Here is a 22,085-nt window from a genome sequence, read left to right on the forward strand (position 1 = left end):
AACTTTGAGCGAGAGGTATTTTTTTTGTGTTTTGTTTCAGTTGTAGTGGTATGAGGGGCATAGATTTATAAAATACCGACAGAACACAAATTCATTTTAAAACATACATTTATTTAACCTATTTTTTCTTTTTTCCCAGATCAATAGGGCGCACTGAACCTGAGTTTGGGATAATTGCATAAGCTTTGAACAGAATTCTGGGGTTTTGTGCAACTTGCAGGAAAGTTGATCTTTTTGGTTGGTATGCTATCAGGTGGTGGGTACATACCTCATACCTTTACCATTGAGCAGGTTACTGTACACACACACACACACACACACACACACACACACAGAAATACTTTTTTTTATATATTGTGGGAAATTTCATGTTATATGGAGATGAATCACATGATGCTTTGATATTTTGTCTCCCCTCTGTATTATTGTGTTATTGCTTATGTTGTTATGTTTGTTGAAGGAAAAAGGTGTGTGTAATCTCTCTCTCTCTCTCTCTTTCTCTCTCTCTCTCTCATAGTTCTGCACACTGAAAAAACAATTACAGGACAGTACAGGACTGAAAAAAGTCATTCTGCCATTCAACAATTCATCATATAGGCCAACAAATATATTCAAATACATATTCATAAACATCATTTATATGTATGTATGCATAGGCAAGTGAAGACATATTTAAAATATTCATAATATCACAGTATAATCATGTTATGAAACAAGCATTTCATTAAAATGAGGACATTTTTGGATTTGAAATTAACTTGAGGGAGTTAAAGGAACTTCTATATTGGCAGTCATGCTTTTAACAAAGTACAGAAATGCTTGAAGTTACAGTGAAACATGTTACAGTGAATAAATACAAAAAAGAAAAAACACGTGAGTGACAAAACAACATTTCAGTGCAGAAGTTGTAATATTCATCAGCAAAACCACAAGCATTCTGCTGTTTTTGATTCAAACAAAAATATATAATTTTTTTTATATCTGGATGAAAAATTCCCATTTAAAATATATACAAATGAAAAAAACAAAAATGTATTGAGTAAATGTAACTGGCCACCTTCATGAAAATGTGGTTTTCAAGCACAAATAGCAGTTCTGGCTTGGTTTTGATTGTTCTGATGTTGAAGAAGAGGAGCTATTCCATTCACAAAGTAAGAAAAGAGATATTTTCCAGACAAGTTAAACAGCTCTGCTGGCATTGGCTTCTTTGGTATCTCCTGTGAGAGGCAGTGGGTCCCAAAGGTTCTTATTTGATCCAAAGTTCTGTTCCCAGCTGTGCTTGCTGTAGTTGAGTAGTGTAGCTATGGTACATTCTCAAACAGTCAACAGACTTTTGTTGGAAAGAGCTCTTTTGCAGCCAGTGTCAGTGTTACAGCTCCAGCTATGCACTCTATCCAAACCAAGGGGGTGCTGAAAAAAACATAAACTGAAAAAAAAGAAACTCACAGGAACTGGACAGGACCTGGAAAAAGACATGGAGCTGTCTGTTGGTGCTCAGGGCCGGTAACCAAAATACGGATCCTCTGAAAAATGCAGAAAAAGAGACCATATGAGGTGTAAAGCTATGTGTTGTTTCATAATGTATGATGTAGTCATCACTGTATTTGGAGGTATTGGCTGGTGACTGTTCTGCAAGTTAGCTGTACCTGCTGGATCCCGTCCTCTCTGACAGCCACTGTTGTCACATGCCCCGGGGGGCCCCATCTCCCCAGGCTGTCCAACAGCCCCTGCGAGTCCAGGGGCCCCTGGCTTTCCATTGTCACCCCGTGGCCCTGGCTTCCCCAGTCTGGACTCCCCTGGGGGACCTGCTCACACAAAACCTCTACTTTAGTATTTGAGTGTCCGATGGGATCCTGTGTTTTCACCCTGATGATGAAAAGGTCCATGAAACTCATTACCTGCAAATCCTTTGGCTCCATACGGCCCCTTTGCATTGGTGCCAGGACTGCCTTTCTCACCTGCAAGCCCGCTACGTCCTGAATCGTGATAAAGAAAGAAATTTAATGCTCCTCCAGTATGCATCTGAACGAAACTCTGTTATAAATCCTACCATACGTGCAATGTGTGGCTTCCATAACTGTTAGTTAAAATTTTACTGTGCTTGCTTATTTCAGTGACCATGATAAAGATTATAATAAAAATAGCTTGTGTGGAAAAAGCCCAACTGCAGCACATGCCATTATGTTCAGTTGAATTAATCCATCAGATTTCTATCTAACTTCACTGGACATTCATTTCCCAGAGGTAAACAGGCACACACACGCACGCACACACACACACAAACAAACAATCAAATACAAGCTCATGTAATTGGATCTCTGATCAGTAAATAGTATCTTCAAATCGCTGCATCTTTACTGCTCGTTTTTATGTGTAGAAACAGGACTTGAGCCCAGATCCTCACCCTGTTCTCCAGGGTAACCCGGCTTCCCTGGTTTCCCTCGAGTACCCTGCCTTCCTTGGGCACCTCTCTGCCCCGGGGGCCCTTTGGGCCCAGGTATCCCGGGCTCTCCTGGGGGCCCCACTGGCTCCTCCAGGGGCGCAGGCTTGCGACTCATCTCATCCAGGAAGGAGTCCAGCTTCAGGACCTCACCTAAATAACACGCAAACACAATTCAAATAACACACATTTCAGTACAAATGAAACAAGCACACAAACAAGAAAAACATAAAATAATACAGCAAAGACAGGAGATCATTCATAAGCATTGATGAAATGAGGAATGATTGTCAAGCTCTTTTTACTTTTTTGTCATGCTGAATCCAATATGCAGTGTTTTTTTCCCAAATAACAGGGCCAAGGAAAAAGCACCAATACAAATTTAAATATGAATGACAACAGTGAAGGTGAAGGTGACCACAAATCAACACAATGTATAACAGGAAATATCTCATAATATGGTTGCCTGAGAAATATGCTTTGATTCAACTTTACACTTTTGAAAATGAAAGCATGACCAAAATGGTCAAAATAGTCGCACATGCTCAGAGGGATGAACTTAAATAATAGGGAACAACCTCAAAACACATGTTTCTCGACCAATTATTATTTTCTCAGTCTGTGGGGCACAAAAATAAAATGGAATAGAACATACAGTCTGAACAATGCTGAGACATAGGGATGTCAGGGACATGTTCTGGGTTCATTGTATGAGATGGTGATTACAGTGCATTTTGTGTTCTGAGGGCTCAAGTGTGAAAATAATAAATAAGCCTTTTTACTTTAAAGTCTGCATTTTCTTCGTGCCATCAGTGATATTTTCTGAGAGGTGTTCCAACAAGAATGAGAGCATTTTCTTTATCTATTTGAAGTGTTTAATTTAAATGACACCCTGCCAGAAACGCAGGGCCTGCTTCATGAACGCCTGTCATGTGATGAGGGAAACATGGTACTTACTGTGCATCAATTGCTCGCAGGCCTCAGTAACAAGCTGGTAGACTGTGGCAAGGGACTGCGGTTCCCCCTGAGATACAGAACCCCAAAGGTCAACAGTCAGCCTTAAATATCCGGAACTCCATAGTTCTCCACCACTGGAGTATCAATTCATTTAAAAATGATACATTATGCTGAAAGAAGGTGCCATGTGCAACCTCCTTCAATAAGAAGTGGACACTAAATTACTATTTTACAGCCTAACAGAGTACGGTCAATTGTGGACAGCCAACCTGTTTGTACGTCAGTATGACTGAACTGAAGCAACAGCTTTATGTATTTTACTCTCTTGTGAAGAAAAGGTTTCCACGCTGTTTTTTGGTAGGAGCATCTCTCATGTCCACGTGTCCCCAGCAGGCTCACTTACCTTCTCCCCCCTCTCACCCTTGTTCCCAGGAAGACCCTAGGACACAAGACACACATCAAGGGGGTTGGTTGATGGACATGAATTACAAAACCCATAAACTAGGCTTTTATACAATGATTGCATACTGGTATTCAATCCATTCAATTTCCTCTGGAGGAATGATTTCATTTATTCATTCAGTTATCCAAGATGACTTCACTTTCACAGCAGGTGGTAGCATTACAGACAGCACACTCCTTATTATGTTATAATGAGGGAAATGGCTCTGCAGCAGGAATAGGGGGTGGCAGGAGTAAATGTTCAGTGTTGCTGTGGATCTCTGTGATTCTTTCCCATTGGAAATCAAGGTGTCACATATGAACCCATTTCTTGATGGATAATACACTTCTGCTTGATGATCCACTCACTGTTGGCCCCACTGATCCCAGGGGCCCCCTTTCTCCCTCAGGGCCTGGCAAACCTGGCATCCCCTGGAACCCCTGCACTCACAGAAGGGGAATGGATAAGATGAAGAGAACATTAGGAAAGAAAGAGTGAGAGACAAAGAGATAGGAAAGAAGGGAAAGAGTGGGGAAAAGAAAAAAGGGAATGAGATACAGAAGGATATAGGAATAAATAGAGGAATTAATGGGAGAAGGAGAGAGGAGGGATAGGGGAATAGGGAGAACAGGCAAGGCAGGAGAAGCAGAAACAAACTTACATATAGATAGAAATAGCATAAAATGGCAATGTACATTGCACTTTCCTGATAATACTCTGTTAGTATCAGAAAAGGGATCTTTGATAAAAAATATTTACAGCATTTGCCTTTTGGGTTATATAAGATGCTTTTAACCTGGTGCAGCCATGCCCCAGTAATGTATACAGAGTCCCTCCAGCATGTGTAAAGACCTTCTTCAAAGACCTGCAGAGTTCTTACCCTGAGTCCAGTTGTTCCCGGAGTGCCTGTGTTTCCCTCAACACCTCGCATTCCCTATGGCCACCAGAAACAACACAAATCAGAACAGAAGGCCTGAACACACAGCATGTGGAGTTGAACTGGACAACCAGACTGAGAATCATTTGATGGACAGCACCTGGGCGTAACCTGTGAAACATATGACTGGAATATTTCCCATCAATATATCTTTGCTCAGATGTTATTCTACTCCAGGGCTCCCCAACCCTGTTCCTTGAGATCTACCATCCTTTAGGTATTCATTTCAGCCCTATTTTGTCACATTCTAATAATTAGCAGCTCAATGAGATCTCTAGCTGTAGACTGAGGTGTGTTTGTTAAGGTTGGAGTGAAATCTACAGAATGGTAGATCTCTAAGAACAGGGTTGGGCAGTCCAGGAAAGGGGCCGTTTTAAGAAGGCATGAGTTAGACATAGTCAGCATCTTCGTCTATTAAAGGTACCGTTTTACATAAGTGTTTCTGAAAATTGTTTAATGATTTTATTTTGGTGTTTGCTATCATGATTTTACTGTGTTTGCAGTTCTGTTTTATTAATAATTTCATCTTGGCCTCTATAAGTGTTATATGGCAGCAGTGATAATATGCCCACCTTGGGTCCTGGGTTCCCTTCTCTGCCTTGTGGACCAGGCGGACCTGGCAACCCCTGGAGACACACAAGAGAGTAGCACATGTGCCGGAAACAGAGCATGACAAAGGAAAAGGCCAGTTAAGAGTTGATGTGCATGTGCTTGTGTGTGTGTGCGGAGGGGGTTGGGGGTGTGGTAGGTGAGGGTTTGGGGATGGGTGGGATCACTCTGACAGGCTCACCTGGTTCCCAGGCTTTCCCTTGTCACCTTTCTCCCCTCTTTCACCTGGAGGGCCCTTCATGTCAGAACAGAACAGATGATAATGCCAAAATACATTATATACAAAAGACCATGACTGATCATATATACTGTGCAGGCTATAATTTCCACCTTAGACAAAACAAAACACATTCTATAGACTGTATACATATACACTGGAAAAATCAGGACTGACAATGACCACTATAAACGGTAATTACAAGTTGCTGCATACTGCACAGTAAAACAATGTGATGGAAAGTTATTGTGACAGTTTTTTAAAATAGAAAAATAATTTCAATATTTATGGAAACAGTATTATTTAGAGAGAATTGTTCAGATCTTTCAGGGACATCGTATTTAAGTCCCTGCCTTAGATGTATTTGTGTAAGCATGTATTCACTTATTTATCCAAAAAATAACATTTTTAGGGATTTAAGATATACTAATAGTCCGACACCTTCAGTGAAAAAGAATGACACTGTATATTTGAGAAACTGATTGGCTACCGTTCGCCCTTGCACTGTCATCCCTCGAGGGCCACGTGACCCCAGGGGGCCCAGGGTACCATCTGGTCCTATCTTTCCTGACGGACCCATTTCTCCCTGTTGAGAAAGAAAATGAGATGTAATAGAGCTCATACAACATCCCATATCTACACTTTATAATTATACTCAGATATACACACCATCAAATGGGTGATTTTACAACAGTTTAGGTATTTAGGAGTATGCGCCAAGGGAGACGTCCAGTAGGAAAACTGGGAAGAAGTCCCAAACTCTGACCTTTTGGCCCTGCTCCCCTCTCTCTCCTTTCTCACCCCGAGGACCTGGTTTTCCCTGAGGAATGTGGACACAAGGTATCAGCTAAAACAGCTTGCAAGAATCAGCCAATCAACCAATTAACCAATTAGAGAATAACCTAGTAAAAAAATATCAAGCCGCAATCAAACAACAAATTAAAAAAATCTGTTAGACTGTCAACAATCCACATCCAATTTAATCCACAGGGTTAACCGTGTATTTGTCTTCAGTATGAAGGAACCATATTTTTATGCAGTAAGGTAGTAATAAACATTTGTTGTTTGGTATCCTGATGTTATGTGAGTTTTTATAAATATAGTATTTAAGTGCACTTGAATCATCAGTTACATTATCCTTGCAGTTTAGTAAACTACAAAGTGATTTGACTCACTGGAGAGCCTGTAGGGCCAGGGGCTCCGGGAACATCGGAGGTGCAGGTGCAGGCATAGACTGGGGCTGGACAGCTCTCTTCATCTCTCTGGGGAGGAAAAAACAAAATAGTCACTGAGCTATTTGCAATCACACACATTCTTTTTCACCTCTATTGCCTTCATTCATCACACAGAACAACAATGATATTTAATCTAGTGCAGCTCATGGGTGAAGGCATGTATTTATAAATACATTAAATATATTTCGGCCTCTGCAGTGTAAATACACAGGGACGATATAGTCAACCTCTGGGGAGATATCCAGGCCTGGAGATGTTCAGACCTGTCCGACAACTCACCTGTGCAGGGATGTCACAGCAGGTGTCCTCTGTGGCCCAAGTATTGTTGCACACAATCTCAAATGACTGTAGCTGAAACTGAAGTCACAGATGCAGCCGCTATTATTCTCCAAATTCTCTATACATAGTAATAAATCTCTATCACTCTGATTTTTCTGGATATCCAAGACGTTGCTGCTGTGTACTCTGAAAGCACTCAGTATTCTTATATATGTATATTTAGATCAAATTGATTATTATAGTGGGTGACTTCTGCAATATGACCTATCTAACGCAAGCAGCTCGAAATTTATAACACCTGTTAACCCATGCTTCAGTTTAAACATCCATTCAGAAAATCATGTTAATTTTATTATAAGGGGACTTAAATGTTTGAATGCATCATATAGCATAGTGTGTATATGACATATCTAGTCTGTCGATACATAAGACATCCATGACTGACATACCGAGGCAGAGCCGCTGTGTGGCCCACGGGTCTTGACCAGCTTGCCCAACATTTCAAAGCCATCAGTGGGAAGGGTACCCAGGGGCCGGGCAGGTCTCTCAGCCACACGTTGGCAGTCCACTGACAGGGAGACACTCACCTGGCTCACAGACAGGTGCACCTACCAGGACAAAATGCCATGTGAAAAACCCTTATTTTTAACCTAGACCATCATTGTTTTCATCAATGTCGTCATCGTCATCGTAGTCACGGTCATCATGATCATCTTTAAGATCATCATCATTGTCATCATCATCATCATCATCAAAATCATGCCAGATATCAGAGGGGCTTTACATTAACACCTGCCACCCACCCAATGCGGGTAGAATTTGGCAGTGGCAGGTAACTCGAGCTGCTATTACCAGCCACTTCGGTAGCATTGTCTACAAAAAAAAAATCATTGTATTTTACAAAAGGCATCTGAAATAATTAAATCAATTTGAGGTTATACTACAAGAGACCATTACCATGAGCACTAGATGCAAACTGTGTGCTCATTCCGTTGGCCCAACCACTTTGCCCTCTCATGTCTTGCCTCCTCATCAGTCAGTGAGTGAAAGCTGATTGAATGCTGCTTGCCACCTAACATGACCTATTTAACTTGTTACATTAGCTAGCAAGCTAATGAAAAGGTAAGAAAGTGGCGCCATATTGTAGGTGTGAAAATACCCGGAGAAATAATTGACCAGAGAACAAAAAAGAGAATTGAGAATGGGGCCGAGACAGAAAAAACAAATAAAGTCCACCAGAGCCCCCCATGACCCCGACCAGGAATTAAGTGGCTTAGATAATGAATGGATGGATATGTCACACTTCTTAAATTTATTCAAACCACTTCCAGCACACCTCATGAGTTCTATTACAACTAGATTATTTTTAACGGTAGGTTCCACACCTAGGTTTCATTGCTTTTTCATTAGTAATTCAAATTTAATTTGCAGTTTTATGCATTAGCATCAACTGTACATTCAGAAAATTTTGCTTCTATACAGTTCATAACAAAGAACACAAACCTTTTTGTGTAAAATTTGTGTTGACATTGCATACGGATTTAAATATTAATTTAACAACTTATTACAAGCACAAATATGAATATGTCTACATTGCATAATAATATATACACTAATATAACACTCAGGCTTTTATTATTCTCACTGTTCATTCTCAGGGAGGAATGGAATATTTATAGTTTAAATTAAGTTGTCTAATTAATATGGGTAAAATTTTAGTACACTCTCACTATCGCTCTCTCTCACTCTCTTTTTCTTTCTCTCTCTCTCTCACTCTCACGCGCGCGCGCACACACACACACACACACACACACACTCCTTGGCTCACCTTGTGAAAGCTGCCATAGAATAGCTTCTGTACTTGAGGCTGGTCAAAGGTCAGCTCTTGGACCTCCTCTCTGTAATCCAGACTGAAGTACAGCAACAGCTTCCTTGTGGCTAGGAACAAACAGACATTGGCTCTACAAATGACAAGGTAACCCATGATTCTGCCATTCTTGACATTAATTAGAATGGATAGACTACAAGGAAGTGAATTCACTAAGACAGCTATTCCCAACCTTTTCCATTCTGCGGCCCATTTAACCAGCTCATAAGATTTCAGCCTCAATTTTTTATTTTTTGTTTTGAAATGATCAAACATGCTAGTTACAATAATGACAGCAGGCATGACTCTTATAATGAGTCATGATCATTTTTTCTACATTTTTACAAAGCATTCCATGTAAAGATAGTCTGTCATTTCCATTCAATAATATCAGCCTTTCTGGGACTGATTTGACAACCTATTTACAGTACCCTCACACCCCACTAGTGGGCCTCAGCCCATGGATTGGGAATCTCTGCATTAACGTTACAATGTCTGAGTACCAGCAGAGGCACAACAGATTCTCTGGAGCTGAGTGAAACAGAGGCATTTGAGCATTAGCCCCCTCCTTGGTTTGGGAACAAATTCTGCTGTAAGTGCAGGCTAGGCAAGAAGAAATCTGCAATCATGTTCAGCTTCTGCCCTCACAGAACCATCAAATGAGAAGAAAAGTGCTGGTCCAGTCGCTTAAAGCTTTGATGCAGTAGTTTTATAACCTGAGGTAAAAAAACTGCTTACTCTGTTTGCATTTCTGCAGATGTCTTTTGAAAAGCACACTCAGGTATACGCTCAATGATTTTTCTTACATTCATACATGTTCCTGCAATCCAGCAGGTGCAGTTTAGTTAGTTACCATGGCAATTCTAATTATAGTGTATAATCAAGCTTCTAAACCAAGTAGAATGGTATGTGGCAGAGTATAGCTGTGCTATATTTATTACATTGCTAATTAGCTATAATTTTAGGCCAGCATAATACGTTGCATTTGGAAAACTAAATTTTACTTGATTGTTGACTTAATACAATTAGATCATCATGTTCATTAATTCATCTAATGTACAATACTGGTTGTACTGACTCAAGCTTTTCCCTTCAATAAACACATATGAGAGCACTGTAAATCCTACAGCATTCTCTGTCTGAGAAATCAAGGAATGATCAAGGAATGTAATGTAAGAGCATGCCAAGAAATTCAGATGCGTTTTCTCGAATACAGAAACCCCTCCCTTTTTTCCTTTCCTGCCTTGCCTTGCCTAGCCCAGCTCAGCCCAGCTCAGCCACCTTCCCCTCACTCACGGTCCAGCACCACCCCCATTTTTGGCTGGAAGTCGTTGTCAGTGAGCTGCCAGAGGGCGAAGGGATCCCGCGGGGTGTCCTGCAGAACACGGAACACCACACTGATGGTGTGCTCTGGAGCGATGCCTGCGGGGTGGACGAAACTGACAGACACACAGACAGAGAGACAGACAGACACAGGAGGGAGACAGACGTGTCAGTTGACAGAGACGCCTCAGATACTGTGGTAATACAGTAGGTGGGAAGAGCGATACAGTAGGTGGTATTATTAGGGGTATTAGTCGGTCTCACTTTGTGTTCTGGGTGAGCTGGACGTCCCTGTACAAGGTGTAGCTGGGAAGACTACTGAAGACAAAGGGCGCTGCTGCCACCCCCTCCACAGAGGAGTGAGCTGCCTGGGTCAGCCCAAATGCTTCCATCATGTCGAACCCTTTAGCAAATACCGGCAAACAAATGCAGACAGTCACACATGATTCAATTCAATAAGAAGAGTCTCTTAAGTATGACAAGAATTTGCCAGGATTTTCCGAATGCATCGCCTGACAGAAATTGTCCTATTAACAGAAACTGAAGCCATCTCCCTACCTTTAACCACCGTGTTTCTGATGGTCACCTCAGGACACACTGTAATGGAGATGAACACTCAGGCTCATTTTTCACAGCTTCCATTGTAATATGTGCAATTAGATAATCTCATGCTCAGGTCCATTGGACATGCACAATGATGGACATCTGCTTATTATCAAAGAACAAAACGTTCACCTTCATTGTGTGTCAAACGTAGTCGGGGTTGATGTGGGGCTTTGTCTGGAGCTGAGGCTGGACAGCAAACAATGCAAAAACCAAATTTTAATGTTTACCATACATACTTAAATGTTATTATTTATTCACTCTCAGCCTGACATCTTACAGCAATTCCTCACTTGTAAATAAAAATACACTAAAAATAAGAACAAAAAATAAGGATAAGAAGTAAAATAGCGAAGCAATATAGGCAATTAAACACACTGACGCAAATGAACAGCCAGCCAGCAAGAAGCAGGCAGATGCAGGACTGACCTGTCGAGTGGAGGATGGTGACAGCAGTGCCCTCTGCTGTTCCAAGGCGTGAGTGCACACTGATACGATACACTGTCTCTGGCTGGAGGTCAGAGAAACAGTGACTGTTGCTGGAGGCATCCACCACCTTCTGCTTGGTCCGTTTGTCTGACCAGTCATTGTAGGCACCAAGAAGCACACAGGCACAGAGAAACAAACACACGCACACACACACACACACACACACACATACACGTACACCCAGAAGAATAACACAATCGCACAGAAAACAGTATTACTTACAGTACAGTGTCCTTGTAATAACTAATGAAGTAGAGAACTCTCAGGTGTGCCTGGGAAGTGTGTGGACTCACAGTATTTGTCACACAGTGGTACGAGTACAAATATTGATCCTCTTTTAGAGAGCACATTTTAATTACACAATGTTAAGGTTAATGAATCATATGTCAGTGAGAGTAATATGCAATTAATTATCTGCATCTTTGCATCTTCAGAAAAATAAATATTCCTCTATTGATTACTTATGACATTGGTAATTTACAATTTTATGTTATGTTTTCTATGACTGCATTTAGAATGATGGGGGAAGGAGACACGTGGATTAAGGCTTCAACTTCAATAAAGTTTCAGATTTGGGGCCAGTTTGCAAGTTGGAATGTGTAAACAACTCAAGCAAATCACAGCTAAAGTTGTAACAAACTTAAATCTGAAAATTTGGGTAAAAAATATAGCTTTGCTTACATTGTTATGCAGAAACCCTAAACCAGAGATTGAAATATCTGCAGACAAAGCAAGGACAATTTACCATGGAAGGGTGTGAGGGGTTAAGCCATATAGACCAGATTTGCAATGTAAGCAGTATGAAATCTATAGAACAGCTGCAAGGTTTTCAAGATTAGTTTCAAAAACCAGAAATGCGCAGTCAGCACCTTTTATATTTGAGGTACTGGAAGAACCAGGAAGGAGAGATTCTGTAGTTGTGACTGAGCTGAAATACCTTTGATGGACTGAATGACTATACGGTACCCAGTGACTGCTGAGAGGGTCCTCCAGGACACACAGAGGCTGGAGTGATCAGACCGGACCACGCTAACGCTGCTCACGCGTAGGCTAGCTGGAGACGACATTTAAACACAGGTCAAGTCTTATTTGGAAATGACGGTGCTCCTTGTTTTCACTTATGTTTGTATACATAAGCGATGCCAACAACTGTTATTAAGTATGCATCTGTGTGTGTGTATATTTGTATGTGTGTGTGTGTGTGTGCATGCATGTATGTGTGTGTGTGTGTGTGTGCTCGTCGTGTGTGTGTATATGAGTGTGTGTGTGTGTGTGTGTGCGTGCATGTGTGTGTGAGACAGAGAGAGAGAGATTGTGAGGGGGCTACTCACTGGTTTTTCCCTGTGCAGAGGCACTGCCTCCCTCTCGGCTCCTGTACTCAGCGGTGACGAGGACGCTGTATCGTGTGTCAGGAAGTAAGGGCTGCAGTCGCACGTGCCTCTCACTGCCTGGCACCAGCACCTGCCAGAGGACACCGCATCTCATTACCACATTACCCAGCATGCAACACTGCCACAAGCACATGTGTGCTATTTTAATACTCTTCTATCCCGGTATTTTTAATCTTTTATTTTGTATTATTATGTAGTATTAAGTGGAATAATTGTAAATGTAAAGGAAAGGTGCACTAGTTCTTTACCATTCTGTGATTTACTATACTTATTGGCACTGAATAGCAACCTTTTCGTGCCAGGGGTGTGCTATAGGGAATGCACAAGGCTGTACTTAGCATGGCTAGGCAATCCTTCTCACAGTGTGTTCTTGTCCCTCTCTGTTCAGCGCGGTGTAGGACACGTGGTACTGCAGTACATGGGCATTGGGTGGCAGCCAGCTGACCAACAGGCTCACTGCTGTCTCCTCGGATATGGTCATGCTGGTGGGCCCGCCCCCGGACGCTGCAGAACATACACAGCTCAATTCAAACACTCTGAGCCAAACTCACTGCAATCTGCTTGTGTCTGTGTGCGTCTCTGTGTCCTGCATTATGCACATGACTCACAGGTGCTATACCGAATGGCCACAGCTTCGCTCCTCGCTCCGTCTGCGTACAGAGCGGACAGGGAGATCTGGTACTCCTTATCGTCCTCCACTCCCTCCAGTATGGCTCCCTCACTGTCCCCGCCCACTGTGAGCTGCAGCACAGCGGCCCGAACACAAACACAGCATCCAACGTCAAAGACATAAAACAGAACACAACGCAAAATCCAAGACACAATATTACACAACACAGAGCAGTCCGCATGTGATCGTGGTATCACACAATATGGTAACATACACTAAAACACAATACAACAAAATTCCTATTAAAATGCACGCAGAACTCAACAAGTACAGTAAAGTACAATACCACAAAAGAAAGCACTTGGTGTGTTATCTGAAAGAATTATAAATAAGTATAATCACCAAGTATAATCATAATACATGCTTGGTTGAACATGGCAAACATGCTGGGGCCACGCAAATAAGAATCACAGTTTTTAGTAAGATTTTAATTCCTTGTCATTGGGAATCAAAAGAGCACATGGTATCATGTGGAGCTCAGGGATTTCTCTCTGCTCTCTGGACTACACACCTGGCTGAGCTCACCCCCGTTGAGAGATATCCACTTAATCAGATAGGACACCACGTCATCGGCTGCGGAGTGCCAGCGTACTGAGATGTCACTTCCTGAGAAGTTGGTTACCCGTAGATCCGAGGGTGCGGGCACCCTCACTGAGAGAGAGAGAGAGAGAGAGTGAGTGGGTAAGTGAATGAGTGCATAAGTGTGTGTGCACGTGTGAATGGTTGTATATACGCCATAACCCACTGCAAAAAAGGTTGTTGTAAACACTTTCCATAGTCAATGAGTTACTGCTAACATACCAAGTGTGTTATGTGGTAAACAATAATTGCACAGAGGGTGTGAGTGCATCTTACGTGTGGTAATGTTGGCTGTGAGGGGGGTGGACACCCCCTGCTCATACTTTGAGCGCACAGACACCAGGTACTTGGACAGGGATGACAAGCTCTGCAGCAGCACAGAGTTCGCACCTGTGACCTCTACCTGGAGAGAGGGGACAGCTCAGCAGGTTAGAGAGGGAGAAATACAGTGAGCTGAAGCTTCACAAATGCTTCAGAATCTACAAAGATCATGCAGGTCAACAGGGTTTGTAACCACAATACCATTGTTAAAGAGCCCAAAGTGTTAATGAAGAACCAACCTTGTAACTTAGTAAACGTGGAAAAGCTACTTACCCTGAACTGCTCATAGTACACATTCCAGTGTATACAGAAATCATATGCAAAAGATATGAGCGATGTATCAAACATTGCTCAGAATTAGAACTTTTATTAAGCAAATGAGTCTTGTGAATAAGGAAATGTGATCACATTGCAACAGATAAAAAGTTTGATACCTGCTTGACGTCACTGCCATGGTTAGTGCTGTAGGTGACCTGATGTCCAGGGACATCCACCGATCCTGGCACCCAGCTGACCCTCACCATACTGTGGCTGACCAGGGGGAACTGTAGGCTGACAGGGGGAGGCAAGGGGTCTGCAAGGAGAAGGAGGGACTGTTATTAACTACTAATAACTACCATTATTACAGAGCTCAATTCTGCTCTTATCATTGCTTAAATATATACTGATATGAAAAAGTTGTCAATAAAAAAACAATCAAAATGATATTGAATAGAAATGCAAAGTGAGATAAAGGTAGGGAGAGAGAAAAAGGAAAGGCATATGATAGTGGAGGGAGGGACAAAAAGAGAGGACACAGGAAGAATGGAGGATGGAGGGAACGGCAGCAAAAAACACAGAAGGGCTTTGTTAGACCTAAGCAAGTCTGTCTTTTGTTGGACTTGGTGAGTCCACACTTCTAGCCTAGAACTCATCTCTAGGATGGGGCTGTCCTCTACAGTGTAAAAGCTAGGCGGTCACTCACACGTTGTTGCGACGGCTGTGATGGGATCGCTGGAGTCCTCATCGTACAGGGCATACAGCGTCACTGAGTAGTCCGTCTCAGGCATCAGACCCTCAAGCTCAATGTCTGTTTCATCTGCTGGAAACTTCACCTGCATGCAGGGCGAGTGTATATACACACACGCACACACACAAACACACACACACACACACAGGATGGCACACACATAAACATGCACACACACATGCACACAAGTGGACACACACAAACACACACACATGCAAGGGAAGGTGCACACATAAATATGGAAACAACACACAGAGACACACATACAGTACATGAGCTTAGTTTTAAATATAAGACTAATAACTGATTAGATCAAGTAAACCTCATATGTTGCCATACAGCTGGATAAAATTCTCAATAAATCTCTATATAAACAACCCCCCCCCCCACCCCCCATGGATGTATACCAAATGTACAAAACAACAGACCATCACTGCAGATTCACATTCTCCATAAACCCTCACAGCCCCAATTAATTTGTGACTCACCATTCCCCACACAAACCTGATGTTCATCCTCATTACACGGTTTAAACAGCATTATATATAAAAAAAATATGAAACCTTTGACTACTGCCCACACTTGACTCATGCCTCACCTCTTTGGCATCCTCAGGTTCCCCATGGCTGAGGGCCGAGTAGAGCACCATGTACTGCGTGGCCCCCGGCACGGGCCCCCAACGCACCCGCAGACTTCCGAGGGACAAGGGTGTAACCTCCAGGACATCGGGCGTGGCCAGTGGAACTGAACCCAGGGAGCAGAGAGGAGATTGATATGAACAAGGCCACCTCAATCTGACATAACACATGCCAAGAAGCAGAGAGGACATCTGCTGACATGGAGCAGTTGGGGTGGCTGTGGCTGACTAAAGGCATACATGGTATACTCAGGTACTGTCATTCACACAATACTCCAGTTACTCCGTTAGTTTCTGTGGAAAAAAACTGCATCAGAGCAGATCTAATTGCTTGTCACTTTTAAACTGTAGAATATTCACTCCTGCGTGCATATTTTACCTTCAAGATTTTGCACACAATGCAAGAATAATTTTTCGAAGGGAACAGTAAGTATTCAGCTCAAATCAGTTGTGCTTGCTGCGAATCAGTGCGGGCTCTTCTGTCTTCATGTGTGTGAGTGACTGTGACTCACGCGTGGTGATGGTGCCCCTCAGGGCGGGCCCCACGTTGTCCTTATACACGGGGAAGATGGACAGGTGGTACTCAGTCTGTGAGGACAGGCCCTTCAGCATGATGCTTGAGACTGTGCCATTTGCCACCACCTGCACACACCAACACGGGATTACTCACGTGCAGAGAGACCACATACTCAACACTCTGGTGCACAGTGTGAAACAAGAAGTCTGCTGCTAGAGGAAAAATGTTTCTGACTCATGATTAATGCGAATGACACACTCAAGGGTGATTGGTGGACATCTATGTTAGTAATTATTTTATATGCAAGCCACTGAGAGCATTACATTACATTATGGGTATTTAGCAGACACTTTTATCCAGAACAACTCACATTTTTACACAGTATCCATTTATACAGGTGCATATATACTGAAGCAATTTAGGTTATGTGCCTTGTTCAAGGGTACAATGACAGAGTCATACCTAGAAATGGAACCTGCAACCATTCAGTTATAAGCCCAGTGGTACACCATTATACTGCACGTGATGTTACGATGATACCAGTGAAATGATTGATATTTAAGACACAAAACAGTCCCTGCTTGTCCAGGAATTCCTGCTTAGTTTGATCTTGTCTCTTTTGGAGGGAACTATTTAATGAATGCAGCAGCTCTGTAAGGCAGTAAGGCAGAACTGACCAGGGCAGGAACCATGTCTGTAAGTATCTCAGGGTGTGTCTGAAAGATGAAAAAAGGGCACCATCTTTTTGCACCCTAAAAATAAAGCCCAGGTTTTACCACTGCTGAGGCTCTGATTGGCTGTGAAGCTTAGCGACGGATTATCACCACAAACAGGTGCACCAGTGAAGTGAAAAAAAGTTGAGAATAACTACATGTCAATTGTTGATTATTTACCCATTGATTAGGAAATAAGACAAAATTATAAAAGGAATATGAGGAAGACCAGGCATGGGTGATAATCAGACGGCCTATCAGGGCTAGCCTCTTACCTCCTGGGGCTTCTGACCCTCACTGCTGTGGTACACCACTCTGTACATAACCACACGTCGGGGCGGGGCTGTCCAGCTCAAACGGACCTCCTTGGAGCCCAGCTCAGAGAAGCTGAAGCCAGTAGGGCTTGGGTAGGACGGCACTGGGTCAGGGGTTGGGTTCTCCATTCCTGACCAACATAGAGGCACCATTTGCATGTCAAAAGAACAAAAACTTACGGCTTGCGATATGAATATACCAGCAGCCATACCACCACGCACTCTGCTCCTGCCGACTGGCTGAAGCTAAGCAAGTGTGGGCTTGGTTAGTACTTGGATGGGAGACCACCAGGGAATATTGAGTTGCTGCTGGAAGTGGTGTTGGTGGGCCAACACCTCTTCCCTCTGGTCAAATAAACCCCAATGCCTCAGTGCAGTGACGGGGACACTGTGCTGTAGGAGATGCCGTCTTTCGGATGAGACGTTAAACTGAGGTCCTGACTCACTGTGGTCATTAAAGATCCCATGACACTATTCACAAAGAGTAAGGGGTTCCCCGGTGTCCTGGCGAAAATCCCAGATCTGACTCTCGCAAAAACTTGCCACCTAATCATCCCCTGATTGAATTGGTTAAAAAATGTTCTCTCCCTCCCGTGGAGCTGCTCAGTGGCCAACAATAGAGGGTTGTGGTTCTACTGGGCAGCTCCCAGGGGTGAATGTGTATGAGTGTGAAGCAGGGCGTTCCTGCAAAAGAGAATCCATGCTCAGCAAACCTACCCTGAGTAAATAAAGGTTAAATAAAATATATTGTTCCAATGTTTTCATCATGTTTCTCTTACCTAATATGAAAGCCACCTGCTCATGATTGCAGACATTTTATAGTAAATCAGCAATTTATAAAAGGTCTTTGGTCAATGACATGATGTCAGGTGTTGTGTCCTCTGAGGGGAGTTCCTCCTTTCTTTAATTGTGATTTCAGAAGGCAATCAAACACTCACCATTACTGTCACCTGCAGTATGGGGGTTTGGAACATTAAAGAGGAAGCCATAATTGCCTTGAAGCCATAATTGCATCTATTTAAAAACACTACAGATCTGTTCAGCCATTCACACATTGGGATATTTTTTCTCTCCTTAATCAGCCATTTTTACACGGTGCTCCACCCACCGTCTCCAGACTGTGGGGTGTGTTACCGCACTAAGAATGGCCTCTGCAAGATGAGCTGCTCAGGGGCCCTGTTGTTCTCTTCTTTGGCCTTAAGGCTAAACTCTTGGCCCTATTGTGCTTTGTTCTGTTTCATATTTATATTGAACTCACTTGAGCCTCGCTGGTTGCTGATACATTTGCCCTGTGCTTGTATTAGACGCACTCTTGGTCTCACTGTGCTCTGATGGTCAGTTCGGCGCTTGTTCAAACTCACTCTTGGCCTTGCTGCGGTCATTGATCTTCCCACAGAGGATTCGCACAAGCCGTCCCACCAGCTTGCTCAGCAGGGGGAAGTCGTTCACGTTGTAGACGTTAAGCTCCAGGGGCTCAGAGGCGACCTGCCGCAGCTCCGCCTCGTCTGCGTTCTTCACTCCTGAGATCCACGGGGAGACAGGACTAATCACACACCTGTGCACACACCTACACACGGACACACTCGAGGCCTTATCTTATTAATACACACTCAGTGACTCAGAGTACAGTCAATTCGCTGTGCATGTGCTTGCACATCAGGGACTGTATCTGCAATAGCAGCAGTGTCTTTGATCAAACAATGAAGATGTGACTCTCAGATCCACCACCAGGGGGGTATATGTTCAGTGTGCCCAGTCTCACCCACAGCGATGAGCTCCACTCCCGCGTTCTTCAGCTTGTTAGCGGCAGCAATGGCGTCATCCTGGGACTTCCCGTCGGTGAGGAGGATCAGAAAGCGGGGGGTGTCCGGCCGTGCTCCCGACTCCTCCTTTAGGTTCTGTTCCAACACGTGCATCAAAGCCTGACCTGGGGCATGTGGGCACAAACACAAACACACACACAAGATGAAACTTACTTTGCAAATGAATAGTGCTCTAGTCTCTTCACTTAAAAAGCTATCTCCACCATTCGGGATCTCCTGAAGTTAATCCATCTCTCTCTTCACCAGGCTGTGAAGGTGCTGTGCTCACCTGTGAAGGTGTTCCCTCCTTTGTATCTGAAATTCCTGACAGCCTCCAGAAGCTGGTCACGGGAGGTGAAATTATTGAGCTGCCACTCAGTGCGGGGGTCTCCACTGTACTGGGACAGGGCTGCAAGAGAAGGAACAAACTATTAATCAGTGTCATTTACAGGCAGTTTTTTAAAATAATGCAACATTCATAAAATGACAGGTTAAATAGTCATGAAATTAGCAGTTATTTGCTAACTCAAAATCATTCACCAATATCCTGGAGCTAATTGGGAGGACAAACACTTGCATTAGTGAAGCAGCATTTCTGTATGCATTAATAAAGGAAGTGTGACAGAGTGAAGGTTATTATGGGAACATATCCCTCCTCCCTTTTCAAGTCCTCTACAAAGCCAGAATATTACAAAAATAAATGAAATGATCTCACAAGATGAGGGGATAGTACAGGCATGTCTCACCTATTTGTACCCTGTTGCTACCAATGTTGAAGGGCGTGACCAGGCCTTCCAGGAAATCTCGGACCCGTTTGAAATTGGTACGGCCGATACTCCAGGACCCATCAACCAGTAAGACCATGTCAGCCGCCGCAGTCGAGTCGCACTCAAACGCTTTACGTGCCGACACACCTGCGTGCAGAGAAAGGGAGAGGGGGAAACACAAAACTTCTCTCAGAAACAGCTATAAACCAGCAGCCTGCTAACCTGAAAAAGATGACTACCTATGAAAATGTGTGAGTGTTGGTGTGTGTACTGTAACCTTCAGAGGATGTGGGAGTGGGGATGCAGGATCTGAGATTAAAGAGGAAAGAGGGACTGCTGTTCTGTCGTCCAGCTGTGGAGAGAGCCCCCTTGTACAAGCCCCTCATCTTCCCTGTCATTAAAGATCGTACTGTCCTTCAAAACAGGCTGTCATTAAGTCCATAATAGTCTGGCACCTGTGACTGGTTGAGTAGGGGCTGTTTTCCTGGGTTTGCCCCTGCTGGAGTCTTTGTCTTCGGATTTTTCACGCGTGGTTCTAGCTTCCTCTTTATTGCCTGTTTTAGCGTGATCCTTGTTTCTCTTTTTCTTCTCATGGGACTCCTTCTCTGCTTCAAAATCTTTGTCAGGGGACACAGTGGTTTCTGTGGAAACAATCCACAAATAAAGTGGGAACAGTAAACAAAAAATGAACAAAAAGATTAGTGGACATAAGCAGTGTGTAAGCAACCTATACCACTTAATAAAAAAGTGATCAATTGTTATACTGATTTAATGGGAACTGGCAGCAGGATATTCATTACAGAAGCACCACATATAATTTGTCCACAGAATATAACAAATTCAAGTCGATTAATTAATGAAATAGAAGATTTCAATCAGCTTTATATTACAGTTTGATACCATTATACCACTTGTCCTTGAGAAGTTGTGAAATTTCCAGCGGCTTATAAAAACCTGCCCGAGCAGGAAGAGGAAACTCCCCCTGCCCATCACATGGTGGGGCAGATAACAGAACACAGATCAGTAAAAAAACCGGAACAGACGCTCATTTGAGTGCTTGCGACATGCCCTGCCTGCTGCCATCTGGCGCGGTTCCAACTACCTGTAGCTTCGCAGTAACCCATCACAACAAAGCCGAGCATGCGCAGTGCCAGAAAGGAGCACTCCCACATATATCTGTACTGAAATGTGCTTCACACTCTGAGAAGAATAGAGAGTGGACTGTTTTCAGAACTGCCTTTTTCATAGGGCTGCCATGCTAAATAATACTTGTATCACAATGGTTGACTATTGAGTAGCAGTCATGACATGATAAGTCAGGATAAGGAAGGACACTGCCATTGTACCCTTAAGCGAAGTACGTAACCTGCATTGCTTCAGTATATATCCAGCTGTATAAACAAATGCAATGTAAATGCTATGTAATGGTTTGTGTTAGTCGCTTTGGGTAAGAGCTAAATGCCTGTAATGTCATGTAATAAGTTACCAGAAGTTATGAAATGTGTTTAAATAGTGTTTCTGTGTGTAGTGTGGAAAATGTGCACCCTCTTACCTGTGTGGCCCTGGTACAGCACAGTGGGAGCAGCTATAAGAGCCTCGGTCACGTCGTCGGTGTCACCGGACCCCGACCCCCCGGCCAGCACCTTTCTTCGCTGCTCTCGGCTGCCGCTGCGGTTCAGCCACTCCTCCCGCAGACTGTCAACTGTGCGAGAGAGACAGAAAAGAGAAGAAAGAGAGACACAGAGAGGGGTAGAGGAGGATGAGAGACAACAGTCCAACATCAGTACTAGCGTCTCCATGAGACCATCAATAGCTTGACTGTTAAAGAGGGGAGCTGCACATGAAAAAAAAACTCTCCCTTTTAAAAAGAAGCCTAGAAAAGTTCCTTGGACATAATTTTCAATGGCCATTCAGTTGTTGGTAATAAATCACTACTTTGTATGTTCAGCCTTTGGAGTTGGAATTCT

The 22,085-nt window shown here is 43.2% G+C and overlaps 1 protein-coding gene across 3 annotated transcripts in view; it reads right to left on the reverse strand.

The window, feature by feature from the left end:
* Positions 1 to 90: 90 nt before the first annotated feature.
* LOC118207989 (collagen alpha-1(XX) chain) overlaps positions 91 to 22,085 on the reverse strand; it is a 31,896-nt gene continuing 9,901 nt past the window's right edge. For all 3 annotated transcript variants that reach the window (XM_035382230.1, XM_035382231.1, XM_035382229.1), the window contains 38 exons: positions 21,671 to 21,820; positions 20,574 to 20,759; positions 20,098 to 20,265; positions 19,641 to 19,760; positions 19,312 to 19,476; positions 18,911 to 19,069; positions 17,511 to 17,680; positions 16,518 to 16,647; positions 15,967 to 16,112; positions 15,324 to 15,453; positions 14,794 to 14,933; positions 14,315 to 14,441; positions 13,971 to 14,110; positions 13,398 to 13,530; positions 13,151 to 13,293; positions 12,730 to 12,859; positions 12,336 to 12,452; positions 11,339 to 11,485; positions 11,042 to 11,098; positions 10,865 to 10,903; positions 10,571 to 10,709; positions 10,280 to 10,422; positions 8,945 to 9,054; positions 7,566 to 7,724; positions 7,117 to 7,194; positions 6,778 to 6,864; positions 6,369 to 6,422; positions 6,093 to 6,188; positions 5,567 to 5,620; positions 5,349 to 5,402; positions 4,720 to 4,773; positions 4,208 to 4,279; positions 3,801 to 3,836; positions 3,398 to 3,464; positions 2,405 to 2,593; positions 1,899 to 1,976; positions 1,647 to 1,805; positions 91 to 1,523 (listed from right to left, as the gene is read on the reverse strand). In XM_035382230.1, the coding sequence (XP_035238121.1) occupies positions 1,495 to 1,523; positions 1,647 to 1,805; positions 1,899 to 1,976; positions 2,405 to 2,593; positions 3,398 to 3,464; positions 3,801 to 3,836; positions 4,208 to 4,279; positions 4,720 to 4,773; positions 5,349 to 5,402; positions 5,567 to 5,620; positions 6,093 to 6,188; positions 6,369 to 6,422; positions 6,778 to 6,864; positions 7,117 to 7,194; positions 7,566 to 7,724; positions 8,945 to 9,054; positions 10,280 to 10,422; positions 10,571 to 10,709; positions 10,865 to 10,903; positions 11,042 to 11,098; positions 11,339 to 11,485; positions 12,336 to 12,452; positions 12,730 to 12,859; positions 13,151 to 13,293; positions 13,398 to 13,530; positions 13,971 to 14,110; positions 14,315 to 14,441; positions 14,794 to 14,933; positions 15,324 to 15,453; positions 15,967 to 16,112; positions 16,518 to 16,647; positions 17,511 to 17,680; positions 18,911 to 19,069; positions 19,312 to 19,476; positions 19,641 to 19,760; positions 20,098 to 20,265; positions 20,574 to 20,759; positions 21,671 to 21,820 (4,355 nt within the window). In that variant the 3' untranslated portion in view covers positions 91 to 1,494. The remainder of the gene's footprint in view (positions 1,524 to 1,646; positions 1,806 to 1,898; positions 1,977 to 2,404; positions 2,594 to 3,397; positions 3,465 to 3,800; positions 3,837 to 4,207; positions 4,280 to 4,719; positions 4,774 to 5,348; positions 5,403 to 5,566; positions 5,621 to 6,092; positions 6,189 to 6,368; positions 6,423 to 6,777; positions 6,865 to 7,116; positions 7,195 to 7,565; positions 7,725 to 8,944; positions 9,055 to 10,279; positions 10,423 to 10,570; positions 10,710 to 10,864; positions 10,904 to 11,041; positions 11,099 to 11,338; positions 11,486 to 12,335; positions 12,453 to 12,729; positions 12,860 to 13,150; positions 13,294 to 13,397; positions 13,531 to 13,970; positions 14,111 to 14,314; positions 14,442 to 14,793; positions 14,934 to 15,323; positions 15,454 to 15,966; positions 16,113 to 16,517; positions 16,648 to 17,510; positions 17,681 to 18,910; positions 19,070 to 19,311; positions 19,477 to 19,640; positions 19,761 to 20,097; positions 20,266 to 20,573; positions 20,760 to 21,670; positions 21,821 to 22,085) is intronic.

Source organism: Anguilla anguilla, chromosome 11, assembly GCF_013347855.1.
Source record: "Anguilla anguilla isolate fAngAng1 chromosome 11, fAngAng1.pri, whole genome shotgun sequence".
Taxonomy (NCBI): domain Eukaryota; kingdom Metazoa; phylum Chordata; class Actinopteri; order Anguilliformes; family Anguillidae; genus Anguilla; species Anguilla anguilla.